This window comes from Hippocampus comes, unplaced genomic scaffold (assembly GCF_001891065.2).
Source record: "Hippocampus comes isolate QL1 unplaced genomic scaffold, H_comes_QL1_v1.1 scaffold34, whole genome shotgun sequence".
Taxonomy (NCBI): Eukaryota; Metazoa; Chordata; class Actinopteri; order Syngnathiformes; family Syngnathidae; genus Hippocampus; species Hippocampus comes.
This window is the reverse complement of record NW_017805008.1, coordinates 317,440-332,744: the sequence shown is the minus strand read 5'-3', so window position 1 is coordinate 332,744 and position 15,305 is coordinate 317,440. Positions and strand designations below refer to the sequence as shown.

Sequence of the window (15,305 nt, the reverse complement as noted above, 5' to 3'; positions counted from 1 at the left end):
TTAATGTTAAAATGGAAACCCTTGCCCCGCCCCCGACCCCCACATCCAAACAAAATGATGCCAACGAGACGATGTATTGGCGTGCAGCTGCGTGACATTACTTACTCACTGTTAAAACCATTATTTATAGAAATATTCAGATAAAATAGGCTTTTGTCAAAACTGTAATGTTATGCTTATGCAAAAACTGCCGAGGGCAAGCCATTATGTTGGCTCTCCAATGAGTGCAAAGCCTGAGCGAAAGACGAATAACCAGCAGAGAAACAACAAAACACCCTGGCCTCGATGGAACGTCAACCGGTTTGCAGTCCACAAACCTCCTGGGCAAAGGATATTTCGCATAGAATTAAAAAAAAAAAATAACTGCCTCTTTATTCATCATTGATGTGATGATCAGTATTGCAAGAATAAAATTTCTTTCACATGAATGCCAAGAAAGAATTGCTGCGTCCTTGTAGCTTTCTGTGAATTGCCCTCACTTTGGATAAACAGTCCTTCTCTGTGGCTGCTCAAAAAAACTAAAAACAAAAAAAAACAAACAAAAAAAAAACCCTGTGTCACATTAGTAGTCTGAAGTGGCGCCAGGCTGCACGCAAGGCACTTATTCTGAGTGATAAAAACATAAAATACACATTCTGGCTGTGAACTGAGCGTTTTTTTTTCTATAATGAGAGTATTTTTGATTCATTAAAGAAATGGTAATTTTTATAAACACATTGTGCTGTCCAAATCTTGATGTTCAGTTATTGCAAAATAACAAAAAAAAGAAAACAAACAAACAAAAAAACACCCCCCAAAAATCTGGCATGGTTTACTGGTATCTCTAATTAAAATATTTGTTGACCGGTGGTTTTTAATTGAGAAATGACATTTAAAAAAAAAAAACCCTCTTCTCTGTATGATGCAGTCCAAGCTAAACTTTGACCTTTGAATTACAAAGTATATCCCAAATGATGCCTGTTTTTCATCACCTGCTAATGCATTTATGGGATATGTTCCAAAATGTGATTTGTGAGGACACCTGCCCGCTGTAGGTGAGTCCAAAGTGGATGAATGAGCCCTATTTAAAGCCATTCCCTCAAGGTGAGAGAATAGGACTCTTTTACCGTCGCGGTCGGTCACCATATGGGAGTCATAAAGTCTCGGGCACATGACTTTCCATTTCACGTTTCATTCACGCTCATATTTAATAGAGAAGAAGTGCAATGGCAGCAAAGTGACAGAAATGATAAACGGGTACATTACAGTTCAATCTATCGTAGAGTTAACAGCCTTCTTGCCCTTTGCACATCTTGCCCACTGTAGGTATGTAGGTAGCCAGCTAGCCAGCTAGCCGGATCGATGGATGCATCATCCACTCCGGACTGGTGAATTTGGCCCAAGTAGAGTCTGTGGCGTATTATAAAAAGTCAATTGTGTTTAAAAGCAATCAAAGAGGTTCCTTAAGCTGTTGGAGTACCAAGGCGCTTATTGATATATCGTGGTGACTTAAATTTTATCAGCTTCATAAGCTTCATAATGGCCCTCGGGAGAGAGCAGATAACCGCCAAAGCTGAAAAAGTCCTCATTTAGATAAGTACCGAATTGTACACTTTTATCGGTACTCGCCCCCTGCATTTCAGTTAAGATTCGTGCTTTGTACATTGTGATATGAGGGATATAGCAAAGATTTGAACTCGATTTGTGTTGCCTAATCCTGATTGCCTAATAACGACAGGCAACAAATGTTGACAAAATCAATTCATCAGAGATGCAAGTACATTTTTCTAGATGTTTTTTTTTTGTGCTGGTTTCAAATCTGCCCTTGTTTTTTTGTCTAGCACATGAGGTTTTCATAATAATAATTACAATAAAAATATTACTACGACGACGACTACTACGACTACTACTACTACTACTAATGTAGCAATAATATGATATCTAACAGGCGGCCTGGTGGACCAGTGGTTAGTGCGTTGACCTCACAGTGCAGAGGTACCGGGTTCAATTCTAGCTCCGGCCTCCCTGTGTGGAGTTTGCATGTTCTCCCCAGGCCTGCGTGGGTTTTCTCCGGGTACTCCGGTTTCCTCCCACATTCCAAAAACATGCATGGTAGGCTGATTGAACACTCTAAATCAGGGGTGCCCATTACGTTGATCACGATCGACCGGTAGATCACGGACTCGTCCCAAGTTGATTGCGAGGGGTGTAGAGGATAAAAACAACAAACAACCATTTGTGTGTCTTTGTGCATGTTAGTAATATATTTTTGGTGTTAATGTACACTAATCATTCTATCAGTGTCATTTTCACAAAAAGTATTAAAAAAATAAAATAAAGCAGGTAAATCTTTAACCTGCGTCACCGGACGTTGTTAGTGCTAAGCAGTCTGCAATTGCAGCTTGTGATCAGAGCTGTTGCGCTATATACTTTATCATTATCATTATTCTCATTTAGAGTGTGTTTTGTGTACAATTCACCGAGGGCACGGGCAAAGAATAGGAATCTAGGCCGAGGGAAGCACTTTAAAATGGCACGTGTGAGCTACGATCGTTAACAGGCTGCAAAAGTGCATCGCATGCTTCCGTGTCAGGCTGTTGCTCATCATGACGTGCGTATGTATGTGCGTGCACGGTAACGAGTCGATCGCGGGAGGTTGGTTGATCGAAAAGTCGATATTCGGTCCAAAACGTTTGGGCACCCCTGCTCTTAATTGTCCCTAGGTGTAGGTGTGAGCGTGGATGCTTGTTCGTCTCTATGTGCCCTGCGATTGGCTGGCAACCGGTTCAGGGTGTCCGCCACCTACTGCCTGAAGACGGACGGCTGGGATAGGCTCCAGCACCCCCCCCGCGACACTTGTGAGGATTAAGCGGATCAGAAAATGGATGGATTTATGACTTTTCTGCTTCTCTACCCTGCTTGGCAACATCAACAGATATGAAACCAAGGAAGCTTTGTCGGGAATTATTCATCGACATGTGGTGTGTCTGCGTTACGGACATCCCATTAATTCACGTACACATTTTTAAAAATGACAAAATGCACATAAATCTTTCACAGGATTGTGTAATTATTTTGGTGCTTATTGTGTTGCAGATTGTCTGCTTTGAAAAAAAAATCCTTTGGATTTACCTAATTTGAACATGTACATTGGTTGCACATGATTAAAATGTAGAGTCATTTTTACATGTTTTCCTCCAAAAAAAAACAAATGATATTATGTGAAAACATTTAAATTATGTGCTACTGAAAATCAAGGACTGTATTTTCACGACCGTAAGGCGAATTCTAAAGTCTTAAATTTTCTCCAAAATGGGCGGGGCACCTAATAATGCGGGGCATCTTATGTATGCACCGTGTTCCAAAATCTGTGAATGCTGTGTGACTTTGAGGTGCGCTGCGCTTGACTGACTGATGTTGTACTGACATACTGCTTATATAGAGGAAAGGAAAGGCGGACATGACTGAGGAAAGAGAAAGAGAACTCTACAGGCACACCCCCAGTGAGCGTATATAGTGTCGGAATGTACATTGTGCTAAACAGCATCAGTTTGGCTAAGGACACCTGAAAACGGCACCTACGAAAAGACACACTTACGAAGCTTAGTTTAAATTGCAAGCTATCAGTTACACGGAGGTCCATGGGGATCACGCAGCCACGAGAGAGTCTTCAAGATCAACTAATCCATGTTTCTTGGTGCTTTCATTTTATGAAACGGCACCATCTATCCATCAGGGCAAGGACAACCGCGGCGCAGCAACATCTGGCACTTTACAAGGAAAAGCTAGCCATCTTCTGCTCCTACTGCAGTAAATGGTAATGGTCTGCATTGCATTAAATAAAGACGCCTTCTTGGAGATTTTAATCCTCTATTTTGGCACTCTGTCGGCCTCACTTTGCTTCCATTACCGACTAATTTCAACCAATCCACGCATTCACAGTTTACCTGCATGGGCTACGCCAAGTGATGAGGGACACGCATACTTTGCATTATGAAATACAACAAAAAGATTGCCGACAGACAAATCCAGCCCAACCACATCACCAACATGGATGAGGTAACGGTCACTTTCGACATCCCAGTGAACAACACTGTAGAGAAGAAGGGGATCAGCACAGTAGCGATACGCACAAGGGTGGGGGGGGGGGGGGCATTAACGGTTGTGCTTGGTTGCCAGGGTAATGGACAGAAACTGCACAAGACGCTGCCTAAAGTAAAGTTTCCAGCCGGAGTCATCGTTAAAGCCAATCAAAAAGGCTGGATGGACGAGAAGGAAATGATCTGTGATGCCATGTCAGAGCCGCTGTGAAAAACCAAGTGCAGTACGCTAAATGAACATGGAGTTTGCCATTATTCCGGGAGGCTTGATGAAGGAAATCCAACCGCTGGACATCGGTGTAAACAGGACATTCAAAGTCAAGCTGCGAGCAGCATGAGAGTGATGGCGAACACAGCTTTACTAAGACTGGGAGGCAGTCCGGGCAAGTTACGCCACAATTTATGAATGGATGCCCAAACTAACGCGTCTGCTTGTGCTGTTGTTCAACCTTTCGAAAAAGCTGGCATAATTTCTGAGGAGCCGCACGGCAATGAGACCGACTCGAGGGAACACGACGCGAGAGAACCCGGCATGTTTGATGGAGAACTTGCCCAGCTATTCATTTCGGATACAGAAGATGAGGACTTTGATGGACTTGTGGTTGAGGATTGATCCAAAAATAACATGAGTACATTATTAAATGCTTCAATAAAATACAACAGAACTCAGTTTTACTCCTGCTGCCTTTTTAAAAACATACACTAGCGTGCAGGCATGCTACCATATTTTTTAAGCTAGCATGTGTTTTACCATGCCTGCGTCCAATAATACAATGCGCCTTGTGTATGTGATAAATACAGAAATAGCATCCGTAATTGACACTGCACCTTTTAATACGGTGTGCCGTATGGTTGTGAAAATACTTTTTTTTCAGTGTGACCTACAAATAGAAGGAGCAGCATGTCTTTCCATCAACTGAATTTTGGCGATACAATAATTGCTTCTGTTACTTATTAACTTACGTCCATAAGCTGATCTTTTGTGCAAAATTCAAAACAAATAGGGTTTCTACAGATAAAAATGTTTCTCACACGTTAATTATTTTGTTCCTATTATATTATTGCAAACTTGATACATGTTGTGTCTCGGGGACTTCACAAAACATTAGTGACAAAGTGCATCAAGACGACAATTAGGAACCTGACAAGGTAATGGAGACAGCTTTGTTTGGGGCCTCGTATGTGTCCCCCCCACAATAAATTTTATGTTGCCTCACAATGTTGCCAGTATTACCTCTGATCCACAGAGGAAGCTTGAGCTGTTTTATGGTATAATAATCTTTTATGTCTTAGTGGCCCCCTCTAGAGACTAATTGGCTGCAACTGTTTTCATAATTACTCGAATATTTGCGTTTTGTGTTTTTGTGAGAGAGGGGTGGAGAACCTGCTGAAGGGCGTACGAGCCAAGGTTCTGATCCTGCGGGGGAATGCTGGCCCATGGGCGCAGACCCGAAGCCAGCAGGATGTCAGTCAGTGCCTGGTAGACCTCCACAGCCTCCTCTGAGGTCGATGGGAATGTCACCATGTCATTTGGTATTGTCTGCTGTTAGCACAAAAACAAATTACAATGTAAACCAATATTTCGCTAAACGTTGAGCAGACATATTTTACTTACGTTCTTCCGGTAGTTAATCACGCGGTACTGCTGCCTCTTCTGTCCTTTGGCGCTCTGCAGCTCCAACACACACCAAGTTCCGCTGTCATTCTACATAGACGAGTACATTAAAGTACATTATTACCTCTGACAAGTAAGGCACAAAGACATGGTGCCTCACAGTCACCTTATGAAAGATGGAATACTTGGCAACATTGAAGTCATCTGGATATGCTGGAATATCTTCATCCTGTTCTGTATAAATCCTGGAGAAATCCACAGCAGAAGTGCCAAGATAAGTATTTTCATTTCAGTAATTCAGGAGCCCATTCTGAGGGAGCTTTAGCGTGATAAGCCCGGTAGTCTATAGCAGATGGCTGTGACGTTCAAGCTGAGAAAAGAGAGGAGCTCTCATATATAGAGGCTTTATGTAATGTAACAACCATGACTTTTTCTATTAATTTTGAAAACAAAAGAATATTACTCAGGGTACTGCACACAAAGGAAAAGACTTTCCTTTCTGGAATATATATGTTCTCTCCGTGTTTGTGTGATTTTAAACCCGCGTTCCAAAAGTATGCGTTTTAGGTTCACTGAAGAACCTCATTTCTGTTTGTAGCAAAGTAACCAGTTCCTCAATGCTTCACCTGTGACCGAAAATGTTCTCATGCCGCCGAACTAAGGAGCATCTCCACATTGTCGTAAATGGGCAATGAGGCATGAGCACCGAGCATCTACGAAAACTTGCTAAAATTGAAGCAACAGTGACATATCACTTGCGGATCAGTCTTTTTGCTTCTTGACTTATGTGCTCAAATTGTGCACAGAATATAAACATGAGCGTCTATCAGCTCGATGGTAAACGGAGCAGGACTTGAAATTTTATTTGTTGACTTCTGTTTTGTCATTCTTTGATTATTCATCAGTCCATTTCCTATAAAGCTTGTTCTCATTAGGGTCATGGGTGTTCTGGGGCCCAGCTGACTTTCGGCAAGATTTGGGGAATGTTCTGAAATGGTTGCCAGCCAAATCCCAAAATTTCTTGAATATGAGCATTTGAATATACCTATTTTTCTCAGTCTTTAATTTATTTTGGCCAATATTTAATCCTGAAATGACATAATTGCACCGGCAATTACTTTGCTGTGAAAGCCTTTCATGATCACAATTTTATTTTGTCAAATGCATTTGGCCTCATCAAGAGAATAAAAATCTTTTGATGGTTTTGCATAGAGGGAAAGTCAAAAACATAACTAAAAGAAGGTGGTTGCAAAAGTGTGCACGCCCTCTTTTTTTAAAAGGTATGTGTGGTGGAAACAACACTGCTCCTCTTCAAAAGAGCACCGCACCTACAGAAAAGCATGTTGGTGGCATCATTAGGCTTTATGGATGCTATTCTTCAGCTTGAACTGGAGCCTTAGAAAAGGTGAAAGGAATTATTAACTATTTGAAATAGCATTTAGTGTGAAGAAAAAAGTCTTCTGATAGAAGGCAAAAAGAAATAACAACAAAAACAGCTAGAAGAGCAAAAAATTATATTTGTGTTATTCAGAGGCACTTGGGTGATGGCAAGTGTGTTGAACACAGCCACATTCTGTCATGGTTTTGCTCTATCTATGTTTTATGTTTGTATCTTTGGGTACCTCGTTTTTCTTTAAATATTTTTTTGTAATGCAGCTTATCTAAGTCTGCATTTTTGGGATCCATTTTCCACCTGGCTGGTCTTCAGACCGTGTCAGAATAATCCAACTGTGGATCCCATTGAGTCAAATAAATTTACGAATCTTTTGGCCAGCCAGGGATGACTGGTGGGACACCAGGAGACCATGTAAATGGAACTCCATGGCGCGGTTGCCCTGCTGACCCGCCGGTTTGAGGAATTAATCTTGCATGTTGTGCAGTTGGGCACCCGAGGGATGTCCCTCCCGGATTCCCGAATTGCCATGGTAGGAATACCTCCTGCTCCCACAGTATGTCGTCACCAATGTTCCCTCTAATTGTTTTTGTGTCTGGGCAAACACACAAACACCCTGAGCGGTCCCATGGACCACTGTGAGCAACATGCGACATGCAAATTGTGGTCACGTAGTATCATATGCATCATATACATTCAAGTTACATGTTTTCATTAAAACAATAAAATTATGGCAATAGTTTCTATCAAAGGACTTCTTTATTAAGTGTGTTTGTCCACTTTCAGTGAAAAACTCAAAAGTTATGTAACCAAAAGTGTAGCATATTAACATAGCTGTTTTAACAATGTTTTGTATAAATTATGGCAAAACTTGGACTGCCATGAACTGCAACGTGACAGTGTCCTTACTGAGGCACCATCGGAGGTTAGCATAACCATTCTCTGTATGTCCACTTCAAGCTTGGAGTAAAACTGAGTTATTGCCTGCACGATATCCTGAGCAGCGCATGTTGTCAGCTGGACTATTCCACCAAACACAGTTTTATGATTGAAACTATTTTTCTCTCTGTATTTAATGTACAAGACGAGTATTTTGTGCACCGTTATGTCTGTGCTCTTATCTACTATAAGGGTGTGCCAAGGTGCATCTTTAACACTGCTCATCGTCTCTTTCGGGACGACAGTATTGCATTGATTGAATCCACAAATTCAAAAGCATAGTTTTTACTTCGCCAACTGTCTGGTATACTCACATACTTTGCCATGGGGTCGTGAATTTGTTGGACCGACAGCATTGATGCATTCATTTTGATGGCTTGTACAACATTGTCGATGAGGATTTTTGACTTGCTAGGGGTTGGATTTGTTTACGATTGACAGCTCGTTACTCTTCTCTCGGTCTTTGGCGCTCTCTGCCAATAACGTACCAATCCCCATTCCCATCTTGCATCGTTGTACAACTTTTACTGCATTCAAATAACTTTTGTGCTGAATGTGACGCTTGAGGTAGTCGAGTTTCCATTCGCTCCACACTTTTTTCGCTTGCAACTTTAGCTTCGCAACACGTTTTGCAGAGTAGACCTTTCTACAGTGAACAACGTCATGACGTAAATGCGTGAGCGAATCGCGTCAAATAACAACCTGGAACAGCCAATCACATGTTGCATAATACAGAATAATGTATGCATTTATTTTTATTTCTATACTGGTTGGATTTTTACCTTGTGCACAGCTCAGATAGTTTGTGCGCAGACACGCAGGGGGCAGTGCGCATTTGCTCACAAACCATGCTTAGAGGGAACAGTGGTCGTCACCCAAATTTACCCCATTTGTCACACTATGGTGGTAAACCCGGAATATGTGGCCAATTCATTCATCAGTGCTCATTAATATTTGATCAGCAACCTTCCACCTATGTTAAGGACGGTTCCAAGGTTGCATTTGTCATGACTCGCAATAAGCAACAAGAGTCAGTAACGCATGACCCGAGCTCCGGTTTTCCTTTTCCTGGATTTATTGCTCACTTACATTGAGTGTTCCACCATCCCATTCAGGGAAGAGAAACAGGAAGGAGATTTTTGTATTATATTTTGGACGGATAGCCAACTATTCTATTGCGTTTCGCATTTGAGCGGCAAAGAGCAGACTTCATGACTGTGCTCTACGTAGCATAATCCGGCGCGGACTTAGTTCTGCTTTGAAGGATGACCTGACCATCCGGGATTAATCTACCAACCTTGAGGAACTCATGGCTTTATCAATTCGGTTGGACAATCGTTTGAGGGAGAGACGCCAAGAACGGGTGTATTAGCAGTCTCGAGCACCTTCTGAGAACCTCCAAGCCTACCGAACAACCCTGGAAAAAAACGATCCAAGGAGCAGAGACCATGAGGTAAGTGAGATGCACTATGATGAACCCATGCAGGTAGGTGGGTGGCGAATTCGTCCCGAGGAATGGAGGCGGCGTTTCCACTCAGGTTCCTGCTTCTATTGTGGGCTACAGGGTGACCAGGTGGCTAATTGTCCTACAAAACCACCATGATCACCCTGTAAGTCCACACAGCTCAGACACTGAGAGTCAGACATCCAAGATCATTTGGTAATGTAAAGACTCAGGAAATTGATCCTGGACAGGTGTCCAGTTATTACACGAGCTCTAAGAAACTCGAAGTACAGTATCTAGAGGATTAAGAATTGTGGCTCTCATTGATTCCGGGGCAGATGAATGCTTTATTGATCCCTATATTGTTGAAGCCCTCGGCTGCCTGATGGAAGAATTTCTGGATGTAAATGGTCACACTGATCTCGATAGGCGGCTTTTAGCGGAAGTTGAATTTATGACTTGTCCTCTTCAGCTATGCATTTCAGGAAATCATGTAGAACTACGGAAATGTTTTCGTCATGCCGTCTTGCGCCAATCCAATAGTGTTCGGGTGACCTTGGTTCAAGATGCATCATCCAGATATTAATTGGAGTCTCCTGCCGATAGAGAATTGCAGTCAGTTTTGTCAAGCCAACTATCTAAGGTCCGGAGAGCCCGAAAATAAACCATTAATTGCTGCGTTTTTGTTTTCAGCACCAACTGGAGTGGAGGGCATGCCTCTTCAGCAGGTGCACCTGTGCCTTGCTATAGATCATGTCTGCCATGTATTTAGGACTGCCAAACTGCCTTGTCTCTTGTCGGATTATTGACCTTGCTCACTGTTTATGCTCAAGTGATATTTTCTAGACCTCTTGCTCACATTTATAGTCGCTCTTGTTTCGCTAGATACTTGTTTAGTAAGTATTTTGGTCCTCAAGTAATTTTGGACTACTTTAAGTTTCGGTTCTTTGTCGGCTCTTTTTACAAACATTTTCCCCCCACCATATACATTTTCCTTTCCAGATAGCACAAATAATTACTTTTTAAAAAAAAAAACTGATGTACCGGTAGTGTGATTTTTTTTTTTGTTTGTTTGTTTCCTTGTCTGGCAAACTCGCAACCACACTTGGCTTTAAATGTTGTGGAGCATAAACCACAGGGGCTGGAGTAGGCTCAGAAATCCGATTCTGATGTTCATTTGATAAAAAAGTAGAAATGGATTTTTTTCAAAGACAGGCAAACGTGATGCATCAGTGTTATAACGGAATTATTCACCTGTCAGACTCAATTCGCCAAAGCGGGGCAATGTGCATCCATATCAGATGTAGCGGCGTCACACATTATGATAATTGTAAAAGTGTCGTGACGATAGTACCAGCCTCTTTCACAATTGCTTTCAACACAAAGGGTCGTGGCTTCAAAGGTGTCTTAAAAGAATAGTGTGAAAAAGTATGAGGAGAACCACAGAGCGGCGCTATGAGTTCAAAGTTTGATTATGCAGTGTTAGTGGTCTCTCTACCTCATCCTATCCTGATGCCCCAACACCTTGCTGCTCCCAGGCACTATACACACCTGAACTTGCCCAGTACGCTTCCACTCTTATCTGGAGGGTAGGTTTTATCCTTGGATGGCTTGACAACAGCTCTGCTCTCTGCAAATACAAAAGCAGTCGCGCGCACACACACACACACACACACACACACACACACACACACACACACACACACACACGGTTTGACACATGAGTCAAAGGTGTCATCTGCTCTGTGACAGCTCGGACAAAGAAAGAATCCACATCCATAACAATGGACAGTACTTGTGGCTGTAACACTCACACACACACCCTAAGTGCAAAGTCACAATCTTTTAGCGGCTCTTGTTTGCTGATAGAAACCTTTGCATGACCTCGAGCCGTCTGTGTCGAGCTGAGTGAGCCTGACGCAGACGCTTTATCAACGGGCCCATACATCAGCCAAGAGAGAGCACAACTCTTTGATTGGTGTCTGCGCCACAAGCAAATGAAGGCCGTGATCGACAAGCGCCAAGAGTCGCTTGGCTGGAACTGGGTGCGTGTTGGCTCTGATTCAATCTGTCTGCACTGTGTAAACAGAGGAGAGTGCACATGCTGCATGGACACTTTTTCCATTAGTCCTCATGTCTGCACCTCATATTTATGGCGCTCTCTATCTGCAGCGCTCGTGGGCATATATCAAGGTGGGACTTGTGCAAGCAAAATCTAAATCTTTTACAGTCTCCCCCCGCTCCCTTCCCACCTACACACATATACTATATATTCCATCCTGTGGCTGCCTTTCCTCTATTTGGTAGGTTTCCTTATTTTGATAAACAAGGAAAATAAGCCTGTGCACAACATGAAGCTTTAGGCATGTCTAGTTACATATTGTAAAGTCACCCATACACTGAAAACTCGGAGGGCCGTTACAAATAAATGTTTACATAATCATTTCATTGCATTATTACTTGTACACAACAAATTGATGGATTACTGGTTTTGTAATCACTCAAGTCAACTGTTAGTTAAATTAGCTTTAAAGTTTCTTTTTTTCAAGACATTGGTCTCGTTTGGTGAAAAGAAAAACTCTTACCAAGCTGACAGTTTCGGCTGTCACTTCAGCCTTCGTTGAACCTGTCACTGCTTCCTTGTGACACATCTTAAAAAAACAGCTATTTGTTTGTTGTTTGTTCGATTATTGTTCAAGTGAGTGTAAACAGGGTAACAAAATGAATGCAAAATTTCAACGTTATTTATTACACAATGACGATTTGACATTTCGGAACAGACTTTAGCAAGGATCATGGAAGTTGACCCATGAATTGCTTTTGCGGGCCACATTAAATGATGTGACTGGCCGGATCTGGCCCCGGGCCTTAACTTAACAGGTGTCAACCTGTGGTATAGAGTGTATCGAGTGATATTTCAGTGTGGCTTCACGATTAAAACAAACATAGACATAATACATAAATAAAACCATGATAAATGTGTAATTCATATGGATACGGACAGATTGTATCTAGTTTATCACACCAGCTGAACCACCATCGAAGTGGATCAGTATGTGGAAAATACAAAGGTGTAACTTGACTCATGTTTTCCAAGTCTTAGTGGAAGCGTTTCCTTCTGTGCCGTGCACAGAGTAATGCATCCTTTCACATGTCTCAGTTTCACATGCTGAAATTATTTGGTTGCGCTATTTGTTGTAGTTAACATTTTCTAAACATACTTAGCAGCACAATCTTTGTTGCTTGTATCCGCGAATCCAAAACAATTCTAACTGACTGATTGCCTCTTTAGTCATGTAGGTCCTCTCCGTTTGCTGCATCAGTGTAACGAGTGCATGTCACCAAGCTACGATAGCCACAAGGGTATGGGGTGGGCGTGGGGGGTTGTTTGGGTGGTAGGAGATCATATATTTTTGCGGGGGGGGCAAATGATCAATGTAACCCCCACCAAAAATGTATATATCGATTAAATTGATGAATGACACAACCCAACTCCTAACAATCACTATAAACAGAGTGGAACTTGCTTGCTAAAGTGCCTTTGCATGTTAATCAGTAAGTGATGGCTGTGTTAAATTGCACAATTGATTTTGCCTCACTGTGTCAAAAGATTCAGGATGTCCAAAAGTATCAAGGCAGTGACACAGTTGTTTTGATTTTGTCCCATACACAACCAAAATCGACCACTAAAAGGCTCTCAAAAAGACCGTTTTCCTTTTCAAGAAAAAAAAAAAAGGGCAATATTTTGGGGTTATAACATCATCATACAGTGGCCTCTCGACCAAGTTATATTGCACATGTGGAAAACCTAGAGACCTTCAGTTTGAAGTATGACTGCATGTGTTCTGTTCCACATTTTTCACCATTTCACTTATAGAATTTAATTGAGAAGCTCCGCCTGTAGTCAAGGTCAATTACCAACAAATACAAATCAGCTGAGCAGCTATTGACCGACTTTTTGTCCCCCAACAATCAGGTTAAAAAAAAAAAACACCTACGTAAGGAAAATAATTTCTTTTGCGGTGAATTACGTGTTTAAGAGCAGAGCAGAGAATTTTTCAAAGGTACCGGTAATTACACCATCGCATTTTAGCATACTGACAAAAAAATAGTGGATCTGGAAAGCATTCATTAACAAGTTTGATTTCGGATTCATTAACAAGTTTGATTTGTGTATAACTCGATCCAGTGTGCTGCAACAAAAATTTTCACCTGATAAAAATATGAAATAAATATTAAATAAACGTTACCTTCATCTTTGAATGGACTTTGTTCAGTTGAGCAGAGAGGAAGAATGTGAGAAGACGCATCTAGGGAGGATATGTCCAGTTTGTAGTCATCCACAGGAAGAAGGATGCCTTTCTGCAGACAACTGTGCACATAATCCAGCCCCACCACCGGGGTCTGGAACTTGCAGATGCTCCGCAGTCTGTTTGGGCTGAGGTGTGACACATTGCTGACCACGACGAAGGAGCACTGCAAATAAGGCATATATGTGAGTCAGAATGCCTGTGTTTTTGCTTTACATATTGAAAATAATGTGTTACTCTGGATTAGTGAAAATGCGAGTAATTTCTCGGACTGATTGCCTTAGTTTTCTATTGATTAATATGTACATCAGGGGTGCCCAAACAGTCAATCGCAGTCGACCGGTAGTCCACGGATTGGTCCGAGGTCAACCCCGAGGGGTGTCGGGAGAAATTAAGAAAAAAATAGAGTGTGTAATGAACCCTTTCATTCACCAAGAATGATAACCTGTAACCGGATAACATGATAAGTTGTCCACTGTAGTAACCGCTGTCCCTGAAAGGGTTAATATGGTATATATTTTTTGAGTTTGTGTACACTGCACCCGAAGCATCCTATCAGTTTTGCTTTCACAAAAGATTACAACAAAATAAACTAAAATTAAAAAAAAAAGCTGCTCTATTTTTTATTTTCATTCAAAGTTTGTTTCATCTGCAATTTACTGATGACATTGGCAAAGAATGGGAAGCATTTTAAAACAGTACACGTGAGGTATGACAGTGATGTATCTGCACTGAATGCATAAAAGTGCGACCCTGCCTCCGTGTCAGGTTTCTGACTAAGGTAGGCAGTGGTTTCCTTTTCACAAACTTTTATGTCTACTTTATTTTTCTGTTTGATTCATGTTAGGGTCCATTATGGCTGTTGCTCACCATGGCGTGCGTGTGTGTGTGTGTGTGTGTGTGTGTGTGTGAGGAGGGTGGGGGGTATTCCCATCTTTGAGTCAAGTTATTTATTCGCCAAAATAGCGTGGCCGCAGTCACATACACACGTGTATACACATACATATACGTGTAAATATACATACATATACGTATATAAAGTAAATATTCTCAAGTGCGGACTCGTGTTTGCGCTCTCCAATTTGTCCTGATAACAGAAATTCCTCATTTGGGAAATGAGCATGGTACATGTCCTTTATGAACCTGCAAGTATGTTGACAAAATGCACGTGTAACAACACAATCAATAAAATACAAAAATATACTGTCCAAAAACTGTTTATATAACAAAAACTGCAATACAGGTGTATCCAAAAAAAATCACAACAGTAAAATACGTACAGTATTTTAATGATTATTTTTTTTCTGTCTTGGGAAAAAAATGTGTCTATTTTGGATTGTTTTGTTGGATGCATTCTTTGGTTTATAACAATGTTTGCCTGCGTGTCATACAGTTTTCTTGCTAGTTGCAAGTAACTGTCCCGTTGATCACCTATGTCTGGTAATTCTTGTGCACACTGATGGATTTGTTGCCATTTGCATTGCTTCCTCGCTGGATCGTGGCTTGTCATCAGGAGTTGAATCGA

The 15,305-nt window shown here is 41.6% G+C and overlaps 1 protein-coding gene and 1 long non-coding RNA gene across 4 annotated transcripts in view; one reads left to right on the top strand and one right to left on the bottom strand.

Moving 5' to 3' along the window:
* Nucleotides 1-15,305, bottom strand: part of LOC109510101 (poly [ADP-ribose] polymerase 4-like) — a 22,854-nt gene that overhangs the window by 2,367 nt on the left and 5,182 nt on the right. For 2 of the 3 annotated variants that reach the window (XM_019860192.1, XM_019860183.1), the window contains exons 4-8: nt 13,721-13,946; nt 11,022-11,100; nt 5,861-5,939; nt 5,695-5,784; nt 5,464-5,622 (exon numbers count right to left, since the gene is read on the bottom strand). In XM_019860192.1, the coding sequence (XP_019715751.1) occupies nt 5,464-5,622; nt 5,695-5,784; nt 5,861-5,939; nt 11,022-11,100; nt 13,721-13,946 (633 nt within the window). The remainder of the gene's footprint in view (nt 1-5,463; nt 5,623-5,694; nt 5,785-5,860; nt 5,940-11,021; nt 11,101-13,720; nt 13,947-15,305) is intronic. The other variant, XM_019860201.1, reaches the window with a different exon arrangement.
* LOC109510115 (uncharacterized) overlaps nt 14,490-15,305 on the top strand; it is a 15,355-nt gene continuing 14,539 nt past the window's right edge. Inside the window, exon 1 of the long non-coding RNA XR_002167073.1 lies at nt 14,490-14,548. This is a non-coding gene — a long non-coding RNA (uncharacterized LOC109510115). The remainder of the gene's footprint in view (nt 14,549-15,305) is intronic.